Below are 17,706 nucleotides of genomic sequence, written 5' to 3' on the forward strand. Positions count from 1 at the left end.
GAGGAAAATCCTCCAGTTCTCGTAACTCAAGGGGTTAATTCTCCCGTTTCTACGGTACCCCCTCCAAGTAGTCTAATCACTTCCTTTGATTGGCATCAACTGGCAAGATACTGCCTTCCTTCTTATGTGCCTTTCCAGATCATAGTACAAGTTTGTAAAATAATTGTATCTGGCACTATTATAGATGAAGGTGTGTCAGTGAGTATCCTTTTCTCAACTACTTGGCAAGCGCTTGGTTCGCCACCACTTGTGCCTGTTACACAGAATCTGTTGGGCTTTAACAATGGAACCAATCAACTGTTAGGGATCCTTCCTCAGTTACCTATCACTTTGGGAGGAAAAACCATTTATCTGAACGTGATGGTAGTCCCTGGACCTTTAGATTACAATTTTCTTCTTAGGTGTGACTATGTTTATCACATGGGAGCTATTGTTTCAACACTCTTTCGAGTGATTTGTTTCCCACATGAAGGAAAAATTGTAACCGTTGACCAACTTTCATTTCCCGGTCCAAATATAATTCCTAGTCAACCATCATTCCTAAATGGTCCATTTATACCAATGGTATCATCCCCGCCACGGGTTAATTATGTGGCAACCTGTTCCATACCTACATCGACTGACGATCAATTCAATGATGTTGTACATTAGGTACTGGGGGCATTGGAACCAGATCTCTCCTTCATGACCTCTTATGAGATGTGATAAGGAGTTGGAGGATAGTTCTTTGTCTTGTGTCAACCTCGTTAAAAAATGAAACCAATGATATGAGCAGAGTTCCTTGTCTTGTCTCAAGCTCCTTAAAAAATGAAACAAGGACCCCTAGAGTAAGTTCCAAGGTGAGTCTTTCACTTGATCTTGTAAAAGAACCTTCATTCCATCCACCTGATAGCCATGAGTAGTCTACTTAGGTGAATGTAATGAAGCTTGGGGGGCATGCACCTAATGGTAAAGATAATTTTCCCTGTAGGTTATGTGATGGGTCTATCACACCATTCACCTTTGTCTATCTGAACGAAGCCAAAGAGGTGTTGGATAACCATCCTGCTTCACCGTAGTGATTTCCATCTAGTTACAGAAGACTATCCCTTCCATCATGCTGGGGGCATGTAAACCAATTTTCAAGCATAGTTTTTTCATTTCAAGCTTGTGTAAACATGAAACCGAATTCAAGCATAGTTTTTTTGTTTCAAGCTTGTGTAAACATGAAACCGAATTCAAGCATAGTTTTGTTGTTTCAAGCTTGTGTAAAAATGAAATTGACTCCAAGCATAGTTTGTCGTTTCGAGCTTGTGTAAAAATGAAACTGACTTCAAGCATAGTTTTGTCATTTCAAGCTTGTGTAAAAATGAAACTGACTTCAAGCATAGTTTTTCGTTTCAAGCTTGTGTAAAAATGAAATTGAATCCAAGCATAGTTTCCCATGGTTCAAGCTTGTCTAAAAATGAACCCATTTCCAATTTTTAAACCCTTGTGATTGCCATTCTATCAGCCTTTTGAGCCTTGGTTATGTACATCCCATCACCACCATCATTTGGCCGATCATACGCTCTTACTTGGTTGTTTTACCCTTTTTGAGGAACAATTGCAATGAGTGGTCTTATTAGCCAACCTCTTCACAGAAATCAACATGTTTTGAGAAGTTCCAAAATCACCAAAACCAGTTGCTACCCTAGACACCACTCGTTCCTCAAAATAGAGTCCTCTTTAAACCCTTTTCAGACTCGTTAAATATGAAAATATTGCCGAGCGCTTGTCTTTTTCAGCTCGTTAAAGTGATTGGAAAAGCCATCCCTCCTGTATTGTTTTATCCTTTTTCAGACCTGAGGGATTATTTTACGAAAAAGAACTTATGGAGTTTTCTTTTCATCCCTTTTCAAACTCTCTAAACATGAAAATCACTGAGTTATCCTTGTCGTTAAACTTGTTAAAACAATAGCGACAAACTTGTCCATCTAGACGATATCGAGTTTCACTATCACTAGACTCGTTAAAACATTAAATAGTGACACTATTGCTCGAAGGGCAAATTATAGAACAAGCATATGTTATCCTCCTCAAGCTTGACAAAAATAAAGAGGTACTAGTCAGCAATGACTGGGGAAAAGGGAAGAAACTTGAAGAATTTATGGTAGCAAGTCGCTCTTGAACATGACACTTTCACTTCATCACCATTATGAGTTGGGTTGGGTTATTCCGTTCACCTGTCATCTCACCATTGCTCTTTCATACCATCCATCTTTTGGGGTTAATGCTACCAATTCATCTTAGTGTCACCGACATGTTCAAGAGAAGTCATTCTGTTGAGAAACCACAATCCAGTTAATGTCCCATCCACTGCAATACCTCCAACCTTCATTTTTCATGACCACCATTCCTGAACCTTGTGTCATCAGTCCGTTTTCACCTCCAGAAATCATTTGCTTCGTTTCGTGTCGTAGATGTGGGATACATCAAGGCCCTCCTACAACGAGTTGCTTTTTGTCGACATCAGCTCATTATCCAAGAAGTTGACTTAGAAACAACCCTTTCAGTGCTTTGAAGCTTGCATACATCAATGGCAAGTTTCTCACTTCTGGTGACAGGTTGACATCAATGGCCTTCGATCGAAAGATTTTGCATGGTGTTCGACATTGTATCATATATTCACACCACGTAAATTGTACTGTAGTACCTTGAGGGACATTATCATTATCGGTGATTCCTCTCGTGTTTGTTAACAACTCACATTATTGGTTGGTAATCAGGGGATGTCTTTCCATGTTCGACTTCAGAACATCTCTTCACATGGATTGACTTGTACATCGAGCGAAGATTGAATGAGTTTGAAGACCCCGGATCTAGTTTCATCCATCCGGACTCTGATATATTCAGGGATATAAAAACATAAAATGTACAAAGGCTCTCCACAGATGGTCATCCTAACCGTGGATGATGGCTCTATATCTGAATATTCACCAGTCTGTATCTGCAGACGACTATCTGATCTCTGTACATGAAATGAATTTATAAAGATGAGCATGGGAATGCCTCCCTCAGCTAGATCATGAAAATTATATTATGATGATGTATTGTATTGTAACTTATGCAGGTCACCTTCCAGTTCGAAACTTCAGATCCTCATGATAAATCATTTCACCCGACATCAATATTTACGACTTCACACTTTAGGGGGCAACTGTTATAGACATATTTGGGCACATCAACCCCAAACTTTTATGTTGATGTATTAGGGCTCATCAAACCCCTAAAAGAGTTGTTTCATACCCTAAAGAAACATAGTCATCTGAATACATCATTCCCAAAAAGTTCCATCTGAGAAACCATCTAGAAATTGCCTAAATTGAACCATACTAACTGCTCCACTGGCAAAGTGAGATGCGTATTGAGTGGTACACTGCTAGGGTGCGATGCATACTATTTAGGCCTCCTATAGGGTGTGATGGGCGAGGATGGACAAATGTCCGAGACAATTTGCTAGGTGGTTGCTCATGGAATCTTCTAGAAACTTCTCCTGTGCCACTTGCCTCTCTGAATTCGCCCAAGGATGAGTAAGGGATCTAAGAAAATATTCAATCCCTTCTCTCATGGAATCAACTGTAACAAGTGGAATGACACTAATCAAACCCCATGGATGACTCACACCCTTGCACACATCTATAAATGGATCCCTCATCTAAGAGATCTAGAGGTTGGAATATTGTGAATTGCAAGGAAGTGTTGATAGTTTGTAATTGAGGGAAGAGCATTGTATTGTTGGTGTGATCTTTCTATTTCATGAGGTGAAGAGGGATTGAAGCTGGGAGGATGATGCTGGATCAGACAACTGGGTTGTAATTCTCCCTTCTATTAATAAAGTTCTTCAAGTTTTCTTCCATATGATTGTGCAATTGTGAATGTTATCATTTGTGAATGCTATCATTTTTTCATTATATATCTGATTTTGTAATGTTTATGTTGTAATAGATCACGATGCTTTGATGGTTCTTTGTTGTTGTACTTGTGCAGGTACTCTCCAAGCGTGTTAAGTACGGGGAGGAGTTGCAGGATCTGTCAAAGGGGAGAGAGAGCAAGAAAGGGATGAAGTGGAAGTTCCAGGTTGGTTTCATTATATTTCTCTTATCTGTTACACATAGAAGAAATCGTTGAATTGCTTTAAACTGTTGTTTCTAGGGTAGCTGCCAAACCTAGAGGGCTAGCATTCTATAGGAATACTAGTTTTCCCAGAAACACCGTCAAATTCCAACATTCATGCTATTATGTTGAACACAATTAAATTTAGTTAATTTTGGATGGTTTTCAGTTTCTTCTCTCAGCCACTGAGTTGCAATAGGAATGCAGTGTTAGCAGCATAGCCGATGCAACATAAAAGATGCAACATTTGAGAGGAAGTTGTGATATAGATGCAATAGTGGCAGTGGTAGTGTCATGGGTAGCAGTACAGTAGCAACAACATCACAATGTTGGTGGAAGAAACATTACGAAAAGGAGGTGCTTCAAAGACAGAGAAAAATGCAGTTGGACATCATTTCTAGAGCACTTTCCTCGCTAAGAGGGAGTGTTAGTTTTTGGTAGCATCAGAAGTGTTCTAGACTTGAAAATTGGTGGAGAGGCTAAGGAACATGAGTTCTAAATAACCTAGAAACTGTTTGGTAAAATTCCACTGAGATTGTATTTTATTAAAATAATTAATATTTTTAATGGGGTTCCTAAGTCTAAACTTAGGAAAATCAAAATATTAAGGGGTATTAATCAAAGTATGAGTGAGAATGATTTAGAAGGCAAATCAATTCAAGTTTTAATCTTAGCCATTGCTAAGAGACTTAATCTCGGTTTTTGAAGTCTCAACGAGAAAATTATAATAAGGAGGCTTGGGGTTCATTTAGAAACACACGAAGAGAACAAATTGATCTGGAGTTCAATTTCTCGGGCTAGGAAGCTGAGAATTGGACCTGAAAATCAGTTGTAGCAGAGGGGCAAGGATAGTTCAATAGTACTAACAGAGAGGCAGAGAAAAGATACTAAAGGTAGAAAAGCAGTTAAGAGGACTGACGTTGGGCCAATCTGGGACGTAGGCCTGACGCAGAGCTAGAAGGGCCAGCGTAGAAGCAGAAGTTTCCCTCCATGCAGAAATTCGGAACTGCTCGAACAGTCGGGAAGGTTGACGTAGTAGGCAGAAGAGACAACGCAAAGCTGATGTAGAGAATGTAACGCTGACGCAGGGCCAATGTAGAAGTAGCCGAGGTTAGCCATTTTTGCTGCTGGATCAAATGGAATATGCCAGGTTAAGTGAGGTAAAACTCAATCAGTTTTTCCGCCATTATATTTTCTATATCACTGGATTTCTGGGAGGGCATCCAACATTGTATTCAGAATTACTACTTAATAATTTAAAACCCTCAGAGTTGTTGCACCGGTTTTCCTACAATGGGTTTTTCTGGGGACTATTTTGTCCAAAAATAATTGTCTTATGTATCTTGTTCTTTGCTCAATTTTTTGTTTCATTTAATCAAATATTTAAAGTAGTTTAGGCTACAGAAGTAATTTTCTTCAGTATTTAGAGAATAACTTGATAATGTATATTAAAATCAAGTAGGTGAATTAGATTCAGTTTTGCTGCAGTAGGGGTTCCTTGGAGTAGGAATTTGCACAATCACTGCGACCATTAGTGAGCCTTGCACAAGCACATTAGTAAAGGCATATGACCTCTAGAACTAGTGGAATTGAAGGAATTGCAAACAATATCAAATGCCTACTCTTTGTTCACTAGCAAAGAGTAGATATAGTCTTGATCGTTCTCCAGGGAAAGAGTTATTCATTACTTCGCTCCCTGACAATGGCGCAAAATGTTGTATCTTTTTCTCGAACGAAGTTCTTGGCTGCGAAACTGTGTCAAGAAACCAACATGTCTTTTTCTCGAACGAAGTTCTTGGCTGCGAAACTGCGTCAAGAAACCAACATGTCTTTTTCTCGAACGAAGTTATTGGTTGCGAAACTGCATCAAGAAACCAACATGTCCAAACTTTAGGTTCAAGTTGGACCTCGAACTAGAGGGGGCTCCCTCAAATGTTATGAGGCTTTTTTTAACGTTGCTCACTGTAACTGGACAAGAGCATATGAAGCACAATGACCATACCTATGATTTGTAGCTGTGGTTGTTGATTAATATCTAATCTTTGCCTAGAAATAAAGCCCTCTCTTTTTGAAACTTGATCTAAGTGCCAACATACTATTCTGATAGAATAACATAGCTCAATGGTGCGAGTGACCCAATATTTAATGCCACTACTCATTGATGTCTTGACTCTGCACCTTCTCTACTTTAGTGCTCAAAGCAACGTAGTCTTCTACATCCAATTTGTAGAGGTTCTTCACCCAAACCTTGATCCGATTCTCCTGTCCTGAGGCTATATGATGATGGAAATCCTTTCCCTTGCTAAATATAACATCGTAGCCACGGTCCTCCAATATGGAAACTGAAACCAAATTTTTCTTCAAACCCGAAATATACATGACATCTTTTAATCTGAGAGGAGTACCAGACTCCCTCTAAAAGGTAACAGATGTCGGTCGTGCTATACCTCCCATCATCTCCCATCTCGATGTGCATATGGAGGTCCTTCTTCTCCAAGTCATTGAAGCACTCTTCATTTCCGGTCATATGGAATGAGGCTCCACTATCTAGGTACCACATACTACCCATCACTAATGTCACCATGCAAGCGATGAGGGTGAAATCCAGTTCAAATTTTGAAGCAAGAGCTTGACCTGCCACTCCTCCTAAGGGCTTCTTACTGGCCTTCTTGTGCGAACACTTTGTGGCATAGTGTCCCAACTCATGATAGTGAAAACATTTAATCTTCGACATGTCCTTCTTCTTGCCACCCTAATTAGAATCTGATTTGGAATAGGATGGATCCCCCCTTCCCTTTCTTCGTCTTTCCAACTAAGGAACAATTCTCCCCATCATCATATGATGACAAATGCTCCAAGAAGAATATGCAATAAACCTAATATCAAATATGTAATGGGAAAACACAATTTATTAAGTAAAATTTCCAACTATTACATTAGAGATGGGGGTTATAATGACCCCTTTCTAAAAACACATTGAAATCCTCCTACCATAGATGTGAAGGCCCGACTCACACACTAGAGATTATTTCTATCATTTACTCTCTCTTACTAGATTTTAAATCATTATTTTAAATATAAAATAGGCGTGTTGGAATATTGTTAAACATTAAATAATTTTCCATATCCACACCATGCGAGGAAGCAACATGTACCCTCTTTTAGATCATCATTTGCAAGCACAACAATTGGACATTCATCCTTTTTGTCTCATAATATCTAGATTCTCCTACACGTTCTTCTTATAATTCCTCAAATATTCATTTGATTGTAATGTATGGCTAATGCACGTATGTGAAATACCTATGATCAATCATAATCATTAGCCACCTATTGGAAACTCGCTATTAGAAACTAAATATTCTAATATTTCATTTTATTAGAGGAAAGTTTTATTAGAAACTAAATATTTCATTTTATGAGAGGAAAGTTTTCTTAGAATGTTTGAGTTTTAACATTGTCAAAAGGTCAAAGGGTTAGAGTGTTTAGATCTTAATTTTTCTCTAAACATTTCCAAGAATAAGGAATGAATTTCTATTTTAATTATAAATTAAGCATAAAAAATATAATACTTTTCATTCTAATTATAAACTAAACTTGTTTATTACCATAAATATTACAAGAAATAACTATTACTAAACCAAGACTATTAATTAATGGAAAAATACAAAAACACATACCATTATTGAATACCCAAACCAAAAAAACTTAAAATAAATAACTAAAACGGTCCTTTTGGCCTAAATTACGTTTTACTTTATCTTATTATCTTAATAAAATTAGAAAAAAATGTAAATGTGCTCATTTATGTGTTTTCTTAAAAAAAATATACTTTTTTTAATAGAATCATACATATTTTTTATAAAGCAGTATTATCATTTCTATAATAAAACTTTTATATATGATTTTTATTAATATTTTTTAATTTATTTAAATACAACATTTAAACTTATATAGCAATTTCTATAACGGAATGTGATTAAAAAAAAGGTAATTCGTTACTTTTATTTCGTAAAAAAAAAGGCATTTCGTCACCAAATGATAAGGAGAAAGATTTTTTATTAATTGGATGGACTTTCGTTTACTCAGAGGCAAGGAGAAATCTTTATGATTAATTTTATAGACCTTTATTTATTTATTTTAGGGTGTGTTAGATTTTTTATTAATTGGATGGACATTTTACTTTGGTTTATTGAGAGGCAAGGAGAAAGATTTATGATTAATTTTATGGACCTTTTTATTTATTTTAGGGTGTGTTAGAGTTTTTTTCAATTTATTTTGCCGTACATTGAAGTAATATTTACTTTAACGTTTTAAGTAATATTGACTGCAAATTGAGTGCGGATTTTATGGAGTGCAAATGCCGTATCCCTTACCCTGTTTTACGGTAAAAGTAAAACATCATCGTTGAATTTATTCAAACTTCAAATAAAAGAAAGCTTTAATTTGCCTTACGCCAGGGGTATGCAACTAATGCTAATTTTATTGAAATGTGATATTCTTTTCTTACTTCTGTGAAAAGGTCAAACTCCAAATTAACCGACCGGAACATCTTGAAAAGATTCTTGCCATTCTTAATTTGAGTCTCTTCACTCAATGCAGCAGCAACTATATAGCTACTACATTACCAAACTCCATTTTCTCATCAGAAACCATTCTTTCTGTCACGCAAGAGATGCAGATTACCAGAATGCTTCTCCTCGCCGCCCTTTCTTTCATTCTCTTTCTCAATCCTCCTTTTGTGTTTTCCACACCCATCGCCCATTTCCCTCACCATCCTCCTCGTCTCACCAATGCTTCCGATCAACACGCTCTGCTTGCATTCAAGTCTGCAATCACATATGATCCCTCCCACTCCTTAGCCACGTCTTGGATGCCAAATGTCTCATTCTGCCAGTGGACGGGCATCATATGCAGCAGGCGCAGGCAGAGAGTCGTTTCCCTCAATGTTTCGAACATGGGATTAGAAGGTACAATCTCTCCCCTTCTCGCCAATCTCTCCTTTCTTACAGTACTCAGCCTTCTCAATAACAGTTTCCACGGTCAAATTCCTTATCAATTGGGAACCCTCTCTCGCTTAAAGATGCTTCGTCTTTCTCTCAATCAACTCCAGGGTTCCATTCCGCCCACTCTGGGTAGCTGCCGCAGTTTACGGAACTTGACTCTCTCCTATAACAATCTGACAGGAAACATTCCCCCACAACTCTGTCTTCTCCCCAACCTAAGAACCATGGCCTTGGGTGCTAACAATTTGATGGGAACAATCCCGGACTGCTTGGGAAACATATCCTCTTTGCAGTACTTAGATTTGGCTGGCAACAACCTTCACGGCAGTGTTCCTTCCGAATTGGGTATGCTAAGCCAGTTCATCTTTCTTGATCTCGGTGAGAACTATCTCACGGGACGCATTCCGTCTTCGTTGTCCAACTGCACCAATCTTGAAACATTGGATATATGTTTTAACCAATTAGTTGGCCACATTCCGTCGGAGTTGTGTACCAAGAAGACCACCCAGTTAATGAAACTCAATCTGGAAGCTAATCAGCTAAGTGGCAGCGTTCCTTCATCCCTCTTCAATTGTACCAAGTTACAATTGATTTACTCAGCAGGGAACCAGCTCAGCGGAATAGTGCCTATGGAGTTGGGTAAATTGACACATCTCCGGCAGCTTTACTTTGGCGACAATTACCTTATTAGCGGCAGCACCACGAGATGCCCGATTCTAACAGCTCTTAGTAACTGTTCCGATCTACAAGAAGTAGACTTATCTTATAATAACTTCACTGGGCAATTGCCGTTTTCTATAGGCCACCTCTCTACAAAACTCTACTACTTAGACTTGGGTATCAACGAATTAGCTGGAGAAATACCTCCTGCAATTGGAAATTTAAGTAGCTTAACATTCCTTAGTTTAAAAGGTAATTCTTTTACAGGGTCAATCCCTTCTTCAGTTAGTATGCTTCAGAAGTTGGAGAGGTTATATATGGATTCCAATAATTTACAAGGAAACATTCCAATGGAAATTGGGCAGCTAAAGAGCTTAGGTCTCTTATATCTTTTTGGAAATAATTTGTCTGGAAAAATCCCTGATTCTATGGCCAACCTCCAACAATTAAGATATTTAGATCTTAATCATAACCAGTTATCAGGAAACATACCTGCAAGTTTAGGGAAATGTGTGAACTTACTACTGCTAGATCTATCATACAACAAGCTTAGTGGGCACATACCTGAAGAGCTTGCAGGCCTTGCAAATTTAGCCTTCTATTTCAACTTGTCAAACAATTTATTAAGTGGCCATGTACCTTTAGAACTAGGAAAGTTCGATAAGCTTCAAGCCATAGATATTTCGGCAAATCAAATAACTGGCTATATTCCAAGTATCGTCGGAAGCTGCAAAGAAGTAGCATATCTGAATCTTTCTTACAATGCACTTGAAGGTCCAATTCCACTGTCAATCAGTGAACTTCTAAGTCTTGAAGACCTAGATCTCTCCTCCAACAATTTGTCAGGTGGAATACCTATATCACTAGCAAATCTCACAATGCTCCATCACTTGAATTTTTCTTTTAACAAGTTGTCAGGGGAAGTCCCTAAAGAAGGAGTTTTCAAAAAGATTGGCGCCACAGCATTTATGGGAAATCTTGGTCTATGTGGACCTTGGGTAAATCTACCACCGTGCTATGCTCATAAACATAAAAGTGTTTTGAATCTCAAAAGAGTTATCATACCGGTTGTTGTTGTAGCAATTGTTGTATTGTGTTTGTTTCTTGCAATCTTGTGGAGAAAGAATTGTAGGAGAAATATTCAGAGAGACACTGGTCCATCATTAAATGTGGGGCATCGAAGAATCTCCTATGCAGAGCTCGCCATTGCAACAAATGAATTTAGTGATGCAAACTTGTTAGGAATTGGTAGTTTTGGAAAAGTGTACAAAGGGATTTTGAATGACGGCACAATGGTTGCTGTCAAGCTTCTCAATCTACAAAATGAAGGGGCTCAAAAGAGTTTTGATAGAGAATGCAAAGTTTTGGGTAGAGTTAGACACCGGAATTTGATTCGGGTCATAACTTGCTATTCAGATCTCCAAATCAAAGCTTTGATATTTCCATTAATGCCAAAAGGAAGCCTAGAAAAGTGGTTATATCCCGATGATGGAGAACAAAGTTGTTTGAATTTGATTCAAAGGTTGAATATAGCAATAGATATCGCCCAAGGCATGACATACCTCCATCATCATTGCTTTGTGCAAGTGATTCATTGTGATTTGAAACCCAACAATGTGTTGTTGGGTGAAGATATGACTGCATATTTAATAGACTTTGGCATTGCTACTATATGTTTTGCAAATAATGAAGATGGAGCTCTCACTTCCACAAATGCACTCAAGGGATCTACCGGGTACATTCCTCCAGGTATTATTTAAACTCTATCCCATATGAAGCAATCTTGTGATTTTCTTATGTTTAATTAACATTCTCAATTAAATTAAAAAACTTAAGATGAGGATCTATGAATGCAGAATATGGAGTGGGAGGACAAGTTACAACCAAAGGTGATGTTTATAGCTATGGAATAGTGCTATTGGAAATGCTCACTAGAAAGAAGCCCACCCATGACATGTTTGTAGAAGGAATGACATTGCACAAATGGGTGGGTAGTAGATTTCCAAACCAAGTACAAGAAGTGGTGGACATGGGTCTATTAACGAGGACTAGTAGATGTATTGAAGAAGATAAAGATCTCAATTGTCTCAGTGCATTGATAAATGTGGGTTTGCTTTGCACAAATGAATCTCCTCAAGGACGACCTACAATGATGGGCATTCTAGGCACATTGCAAAACATCAAAGACACTTTTTTGAGCACTACTTCCATTCCCAAATTCCAGCCAAATCTAACACATTTGTTGGGTAGTACAAGTGCTACTATCAACAACATTTGTGAAGGTCAAAGTTCTTCCACATTTTAGTCTATTGTAACAAAGTAGTGGTTATATGCTTCTTTGTACATAAATCTTTGTTTTCGATAGCATATAAATGTTTTATAATTGATTGCATGTAAATATGAAAAATAAAGTTATATCTACTCATGAGTGGTGTTTTGGAAATGTGTTTATGATTATAATTTATTATTCTATTTTTAAAAAACAATTATATTCAATATCATTTACATCTATATGAATGTGTGACACTCTTCTGGTATTAAATACAAGAAGAATTTTGTATTTGTTATGTTTTTTAGTTTTTATACCACTCTTTACGAGTAAGGGTAGAAAAGTCTATCTTTCACTTTAACCAACATAAAAGATGATACTACGATTTAATTTAAAGGAACAAGAAAAGTTAATTAACACACATCTTTGACAATTCAGACGACCTTTAACATTAAGTAATCATAGTTCACAGATTCTATCTTTATTGTCATAACAGCTACCAGGAAAACATATAAATTTTATATCTTTAAATAAATTATAGATCTCATTTAAGAAGTCAGGATTTTGTAGCTAAATGTTGCGATGATGTTTACAACAACAAGAGTTTTGAGTTTTTCAGAGGAGCATCTTTGTGACTAACAGGCAGCTATATCTACAATTCTCCCAACTTTAAATGCACTGTCCGCTTCCATTGCGAGATTCTTTTAAATGCAATTTCCAACCTTCACTTGGCCTTCAAAATCTCCAAGGTGGATAGCGGCAAAGAGGTCCATTTCTCTCTGCGCATCTCTACTCACAACTTATTTTGTTTTTCTTGAAACAGATTCTAATTTTGAGTTAGTTAAGGAAGGGGAATGCAGCAATGGTTGTTCCTTTGGTTGTACAGAAAGCAAATTTTACATCAAATGTGATCTCAAATTCTCTGATTTTTGAAGATCTCAAATGTGATTCTCAAATTCTCTGATTTTCGAAGATCTCAAATGTGATTTTACATCAAATGTGATTCTCAAATTCTCTGAGTTGTCAAGATTTTCGACATCGATTATCCCACTCAAAAGCCCACCCGTGAAATCTCACTAGAACTTGCTGAAAGGATCTCCAGAGAGCCTGTGCATGCGTATTAATTGAAGCAATAGACATAACATATTTGTGATTTCTTCATTATAAACAATCTGGGTGAAGCACGAGGAAAAAATAAGCACAAATGTGAAGCTCGTTGCCTTGCTTGCTTTAGATATTGAAGAAAAAATAAGCACGAATGATCCTAAAGATAGATAAGAGATAAAATGATAATAAATAAAGAAGAGATAAAGTAAATAACACAGTTATATAAATAAAATGTTAAAAAAGGTTACATCAAAATACCTTACTTATTTTAAAATACATTTAAATACCTTACTTATTTTAAAATACATTTAAATAATTTTAAAAGGTTGAAATTAATAATAATAATAATTAAAAATTAACTAAATTATAATTTTATTTTAAATTATTATTAATTATAAATAAATTTTATATTCAAAAAAAAATCAACTGAATTATAATTTTATATTATTAATAATAAAAATAATTAATATACATTAAACATATAATTTAATAATAAAAATAATTAATATACATTAAACATATAATTCAATAATAAAAATAATTAATATACATTAAACATATAATTTAATAATAAAAATAATTAATATATATTAAACATTTAAAAAATATGTAACAAAATTATTAATAAGATGCAAAAATTCATTTCTTTTAGACTTTCTTTCTTATTAGGTTTTTTCTTTCTTATTTCTTCCCTTCTTTCTTTTTTATAGGGTTCTTATGTTGCTTAGATTCTCAAAAATAGAAATAAATTGATGGTGTCTTAGATCACGTAGATAATTATTGAAAGGAATAATGTTAGATATAATCTTAATTTATAGCGAGCTTGAATAGAAATCCATATATCTTCCCTTTATCATGGAGATTCATTCCACTTTAAACCGACTTTGTTACAATCTCCCCTTTACCATGGAGATTCATTCCACTTTAAACAAGTTTCTAACAATTTATCATGGAGATTCATTCTACTTTAAACAAACTTTGTTACAACCTCCCCTTTACCATTGATATTCATTCCACTTTAAATAGGCTTTCTTACAATACCATGAGCCAATACCCTTACTATACTACATGCCAAAAAACCATCACTCACATTCATATGACACAGGATCATATGACATTTTAAGAATATTCTAGAATATTCCATAAAGTGAAATCCATACCATCCACCAAATAATCATTGATAATTAAATTAAAATTCTAGAAGCCCTATTCCAAAATAAATATGCCTATCACCATAAATACAGGAAAAAATAAGCACAAATGATCCTATATGTCAAGTATAAGAGATTTGTTTTGAAGGAAAAATCATTTTTTATTCAACCTGAAAAATAAGGAACAAAATTACATTCTCCATATGCTCAACAACATTAGATCATACCAGTCTTGCAATTGATGCACAATAAGAAGAAAGAAACTACTTTGGGGAAATGCATGAAGATGGGTTACTCTTTTGGGCCAATTGTAGCTTTAAATTATCAAAAAATTTAGAATTGAAGCCCTCAAAATTCATATATGTTGTGAATTTTGATTCGGAATAGAAAGACAATTTGTGGAGAATTATGTTGTTGTCCTATTGACGGTGCTGGACCTGCCAACATTCAGGGGATCTCCTTGGTATGAAGTCCCAACTTGACCTCACATTGTTTAGTGTAGGAGTCTCATCCAATATGATGGTCTGGTTGCAATTATCTTAAAGATATGCCTTAGCTCTTGCTTCTCAACACATAAGAGTGGTAAACTTAGTCTTCAAACAACAAGGTTAGTGTGCGTGGTGAGTGCTTAGTGTAACTTGTGTCTAAGTTTTTTCACTGCAGAGGGAGAGGGTGAGAGTGAGTCTCAAGCCGAAAGGGAATAGTCCCAACTTAGTTAGAGACACACAACACAACAAGACATGTGCAGCTTCTGGCGCAATAGTCCACACAAATGCGGCAATCACAAACACAAAGTGAACAGATAGCACGTACAACACCCAGCAGAATAGTCCACACAAGTGCAATGGTCATTATAACAAGTTTACAAGGATGAATCTGTCGAGTGTTCGGTGGAGTAGTCCACTCGGGCGAGACAACGTTGACAACTGATACAACACATTTCCAACAACATATGCACTAAAACAACTGAAATAGCTCAACTATTATAGTACATGTTAAAGCAACATGCATTACAACTGCCCAAAGAATAGTCTTACAAACTTATAGAATACATGTGTGAAAACGTGCTGGCTTGTTAACAGTCTTCTGAATTAAGCGAAAGTTCCAAGACACATCCATACACCATATATCACTAACCCCGATAGCGGGGGGTTGGATCCACTGCTCGCTCCTCAAAGAAAAGACTACATACTCTCAAGGCTATGTGGGAGGAGCCAAGGTGAAAAAGTCTTTTGCATGTACAAATGAGGGGTATATATAGCGAAGGGTGAACTTGACCCTCGTGACTCTTCGACTTCCCACACGACTGTTTGACTTACATGACTCTTCAATTTCTTATGTGGGTCTCTTGGACTTCCACATTACATTACATTGATTACAACAGTATGACCCATAGTAGTGATGTGGCTGAGATGGCTCATGACATGACTCGACATGACAACACTGGTATGTTCATGCTGATGGTGGTGTCCATGTCGAGTTGCAGTGCTACTAAATGATGAGTGTGCTATTAGTGTATCATAGTTTTGCCTCCGCATGACAATGTGTGCAAATTCTTCGATGGTCTTGGAGTTCGCTTGATGTTGCATGTGCATGTATCCCCTTCGCTGGTACTTGGCATGTTTCATGTGTTCATCCATTTGCGAACAAGTCTCCCAGCATGCGCTCCTTGTTCATCCCATCCGTCGTCGCACCATGTCTCATCCATGTACCTATATTTTTAATCACTCATGATGAGACGACATCAAATCTAGAAATCCCCTAGTCTACCATGATGCATCATCTTTCACTTTCGGGTGCAGGTGACCGAGAGAGAGGACAAAGCTTTCAAAATTGCGCAAAGCACATATCACGCCGAGATGCAAGGCTCTTGGGCACTATCGGGAAAAAATGCACAGAGGTCATTGAGAGGTTGGGTTGAGCAATCCAGAAAATAGTGACACCTACAGGATCTAGCTCAGCTAGGAGGTAGAAGTGCGCAATTTTTCTAGGGAAGGTAGTGTGGGCAGCAGGAGGCACTGGTAATGAAAACTATGTAGATTTTTAGAGGAGGCCGGGAGCAGGCTGTGGGAGCTTGCTGGCCAAAACTATGCAGATCTAGGAGGCAGTCATGCAAGACATGTCTGCATAGTTTCCGCACTGAGCGGAGTGCTGTGTAGCTGGTGGACAGTCCAAGAAAACTACGCAATTTTCAGGAGTGGGAGGTCAGCTAGTAGGGGGACTGCCTGAAAAAAACTACGCAATTTCCAAAGACAATGCAGTGACAGGCAGCAGGTGCCTATCCCTCTTGTATGCACAATTTCTTCAGTCAGTGAAGGTAGGCAGGCTGACAACTTCTATGCAATTTTTGGGAGGAGTGAAGCCTAGGGTCACTACCCAGTCAAATTCTTCAGTTGACCAACGAGAGGCTTGATGGATAGGCTTGTGGGAAGCGCAGATTGAGATAAATTCTTGGGAAACTTTTGCGTTGTTCTAGGTGACAGTCATCGAGGTTGATTCTAGGATTGCATGGTGCAGACTTCTTGGGAGGCATCCTCAATCTCTGCGCAATTCTAGGCAGCATTGCTTGGTCACTTAGGGTTGAGACTGCGCAGTGCAACTCGGTGGAGGTCTGGTTGATGGAGGGTGGTCCGTTCGATAGATATTCAGACAAATGGTTAAGTGTGTGAGCGAATGAACTCCTGTATACATGACCTTGCAAGCACACACTTAACATGACTTGACGACAAGACACCTCAAACCATTCAGACAACATTCTTTGTGTGACTGACTAACGGGTGTAAGTGACAAGTGCGACACTTGAGATAGATCGTTGAATGATCGTGACAGAACTTGCACGACATTGCATACAAATTCTTGTGTGAGTGTGACAGATGCTTACATAGCAAACACAACTTGTACACATGAAGACATACCTTGGACATATCTAGAACAAGACTGCAAGCATCACATTGCAACCAACATGCTAAAAGATGACCGATGAACGGTCAAACAAAGAGGGTGTAAAGACATGAAACGAGCTCATGGGATGAGCCTGAGTGTTTGTAATCATCAAGGAAAACCCAAGGAAGGCTCCCAAATTGGATGTAGGACAAAATTTTCGAGGGTGTTGCAGCCGCTACAACACTTGGCGACACACTAGTTGAATACCAGCTTTTTTGTTTCGGTCCATTGACAACACAGGGTCTTGGTCTATCAGGGAGTATTGAATAGTTTTGCGGGTTAAATCAGCTTCCCCACTTACCCCATGGACAAACATGGTTCACCTTTTACCAACTTAGTCGAACACACAACAAGTTTCAGCTTGATCACATTGTTTTGAAATCGGGAAGGGTAGTTTCGCGAGTTTAAAATTTTCAGAGTATATGTTTTCATCTCT

The 17,706-nt window shown here is 37.5% G+C and overlaps 1 protein-coding gene across 1 annotated transcript; it reads left to right on the top strand.

Annotated features, from left to right (window-relative positions):
* Positions 1 to 8,766: 8,766 nt before the first annotated feature.
* LOC149185321 (uncharacterized) lies at positions 8,767 to 12,207 on the top strand. The gene is made up of 2 exons (XM_089417898.1): positions 8,767 to 11,549; positions 11,657 to 12,207. Exons 1-2 carry the CDS (start codon positions 8,810 to 8,812, stop codon positions 12,103 to 12,105), a joined length of 3,189 nt encoding a protein of 1,062 aa, XP_089274024.1. The 5' UTR covers positions 8,767 to 8,809; the 3' UTR covers positions 12,106 to 12,207.
* Positions 12,208 to 17,706: the final 5,499 nt, after the last annotated feature.

This window comes from Pinus tabuliformis, chromosome 3_2 (assembly GCF_031772625.1).
Source record: "Pinus tabuliformis cultivar Carrire ecotype Pingquan chromosome 3_2, CPIR1, whole genome shotgun sequence".
Lineage (NCBI taxonomy): Eukaryota > Viridiplantae > Streptophyta > Pinopsida > Pinales > Pinaceae > Pinus > Pinus tabuliformis.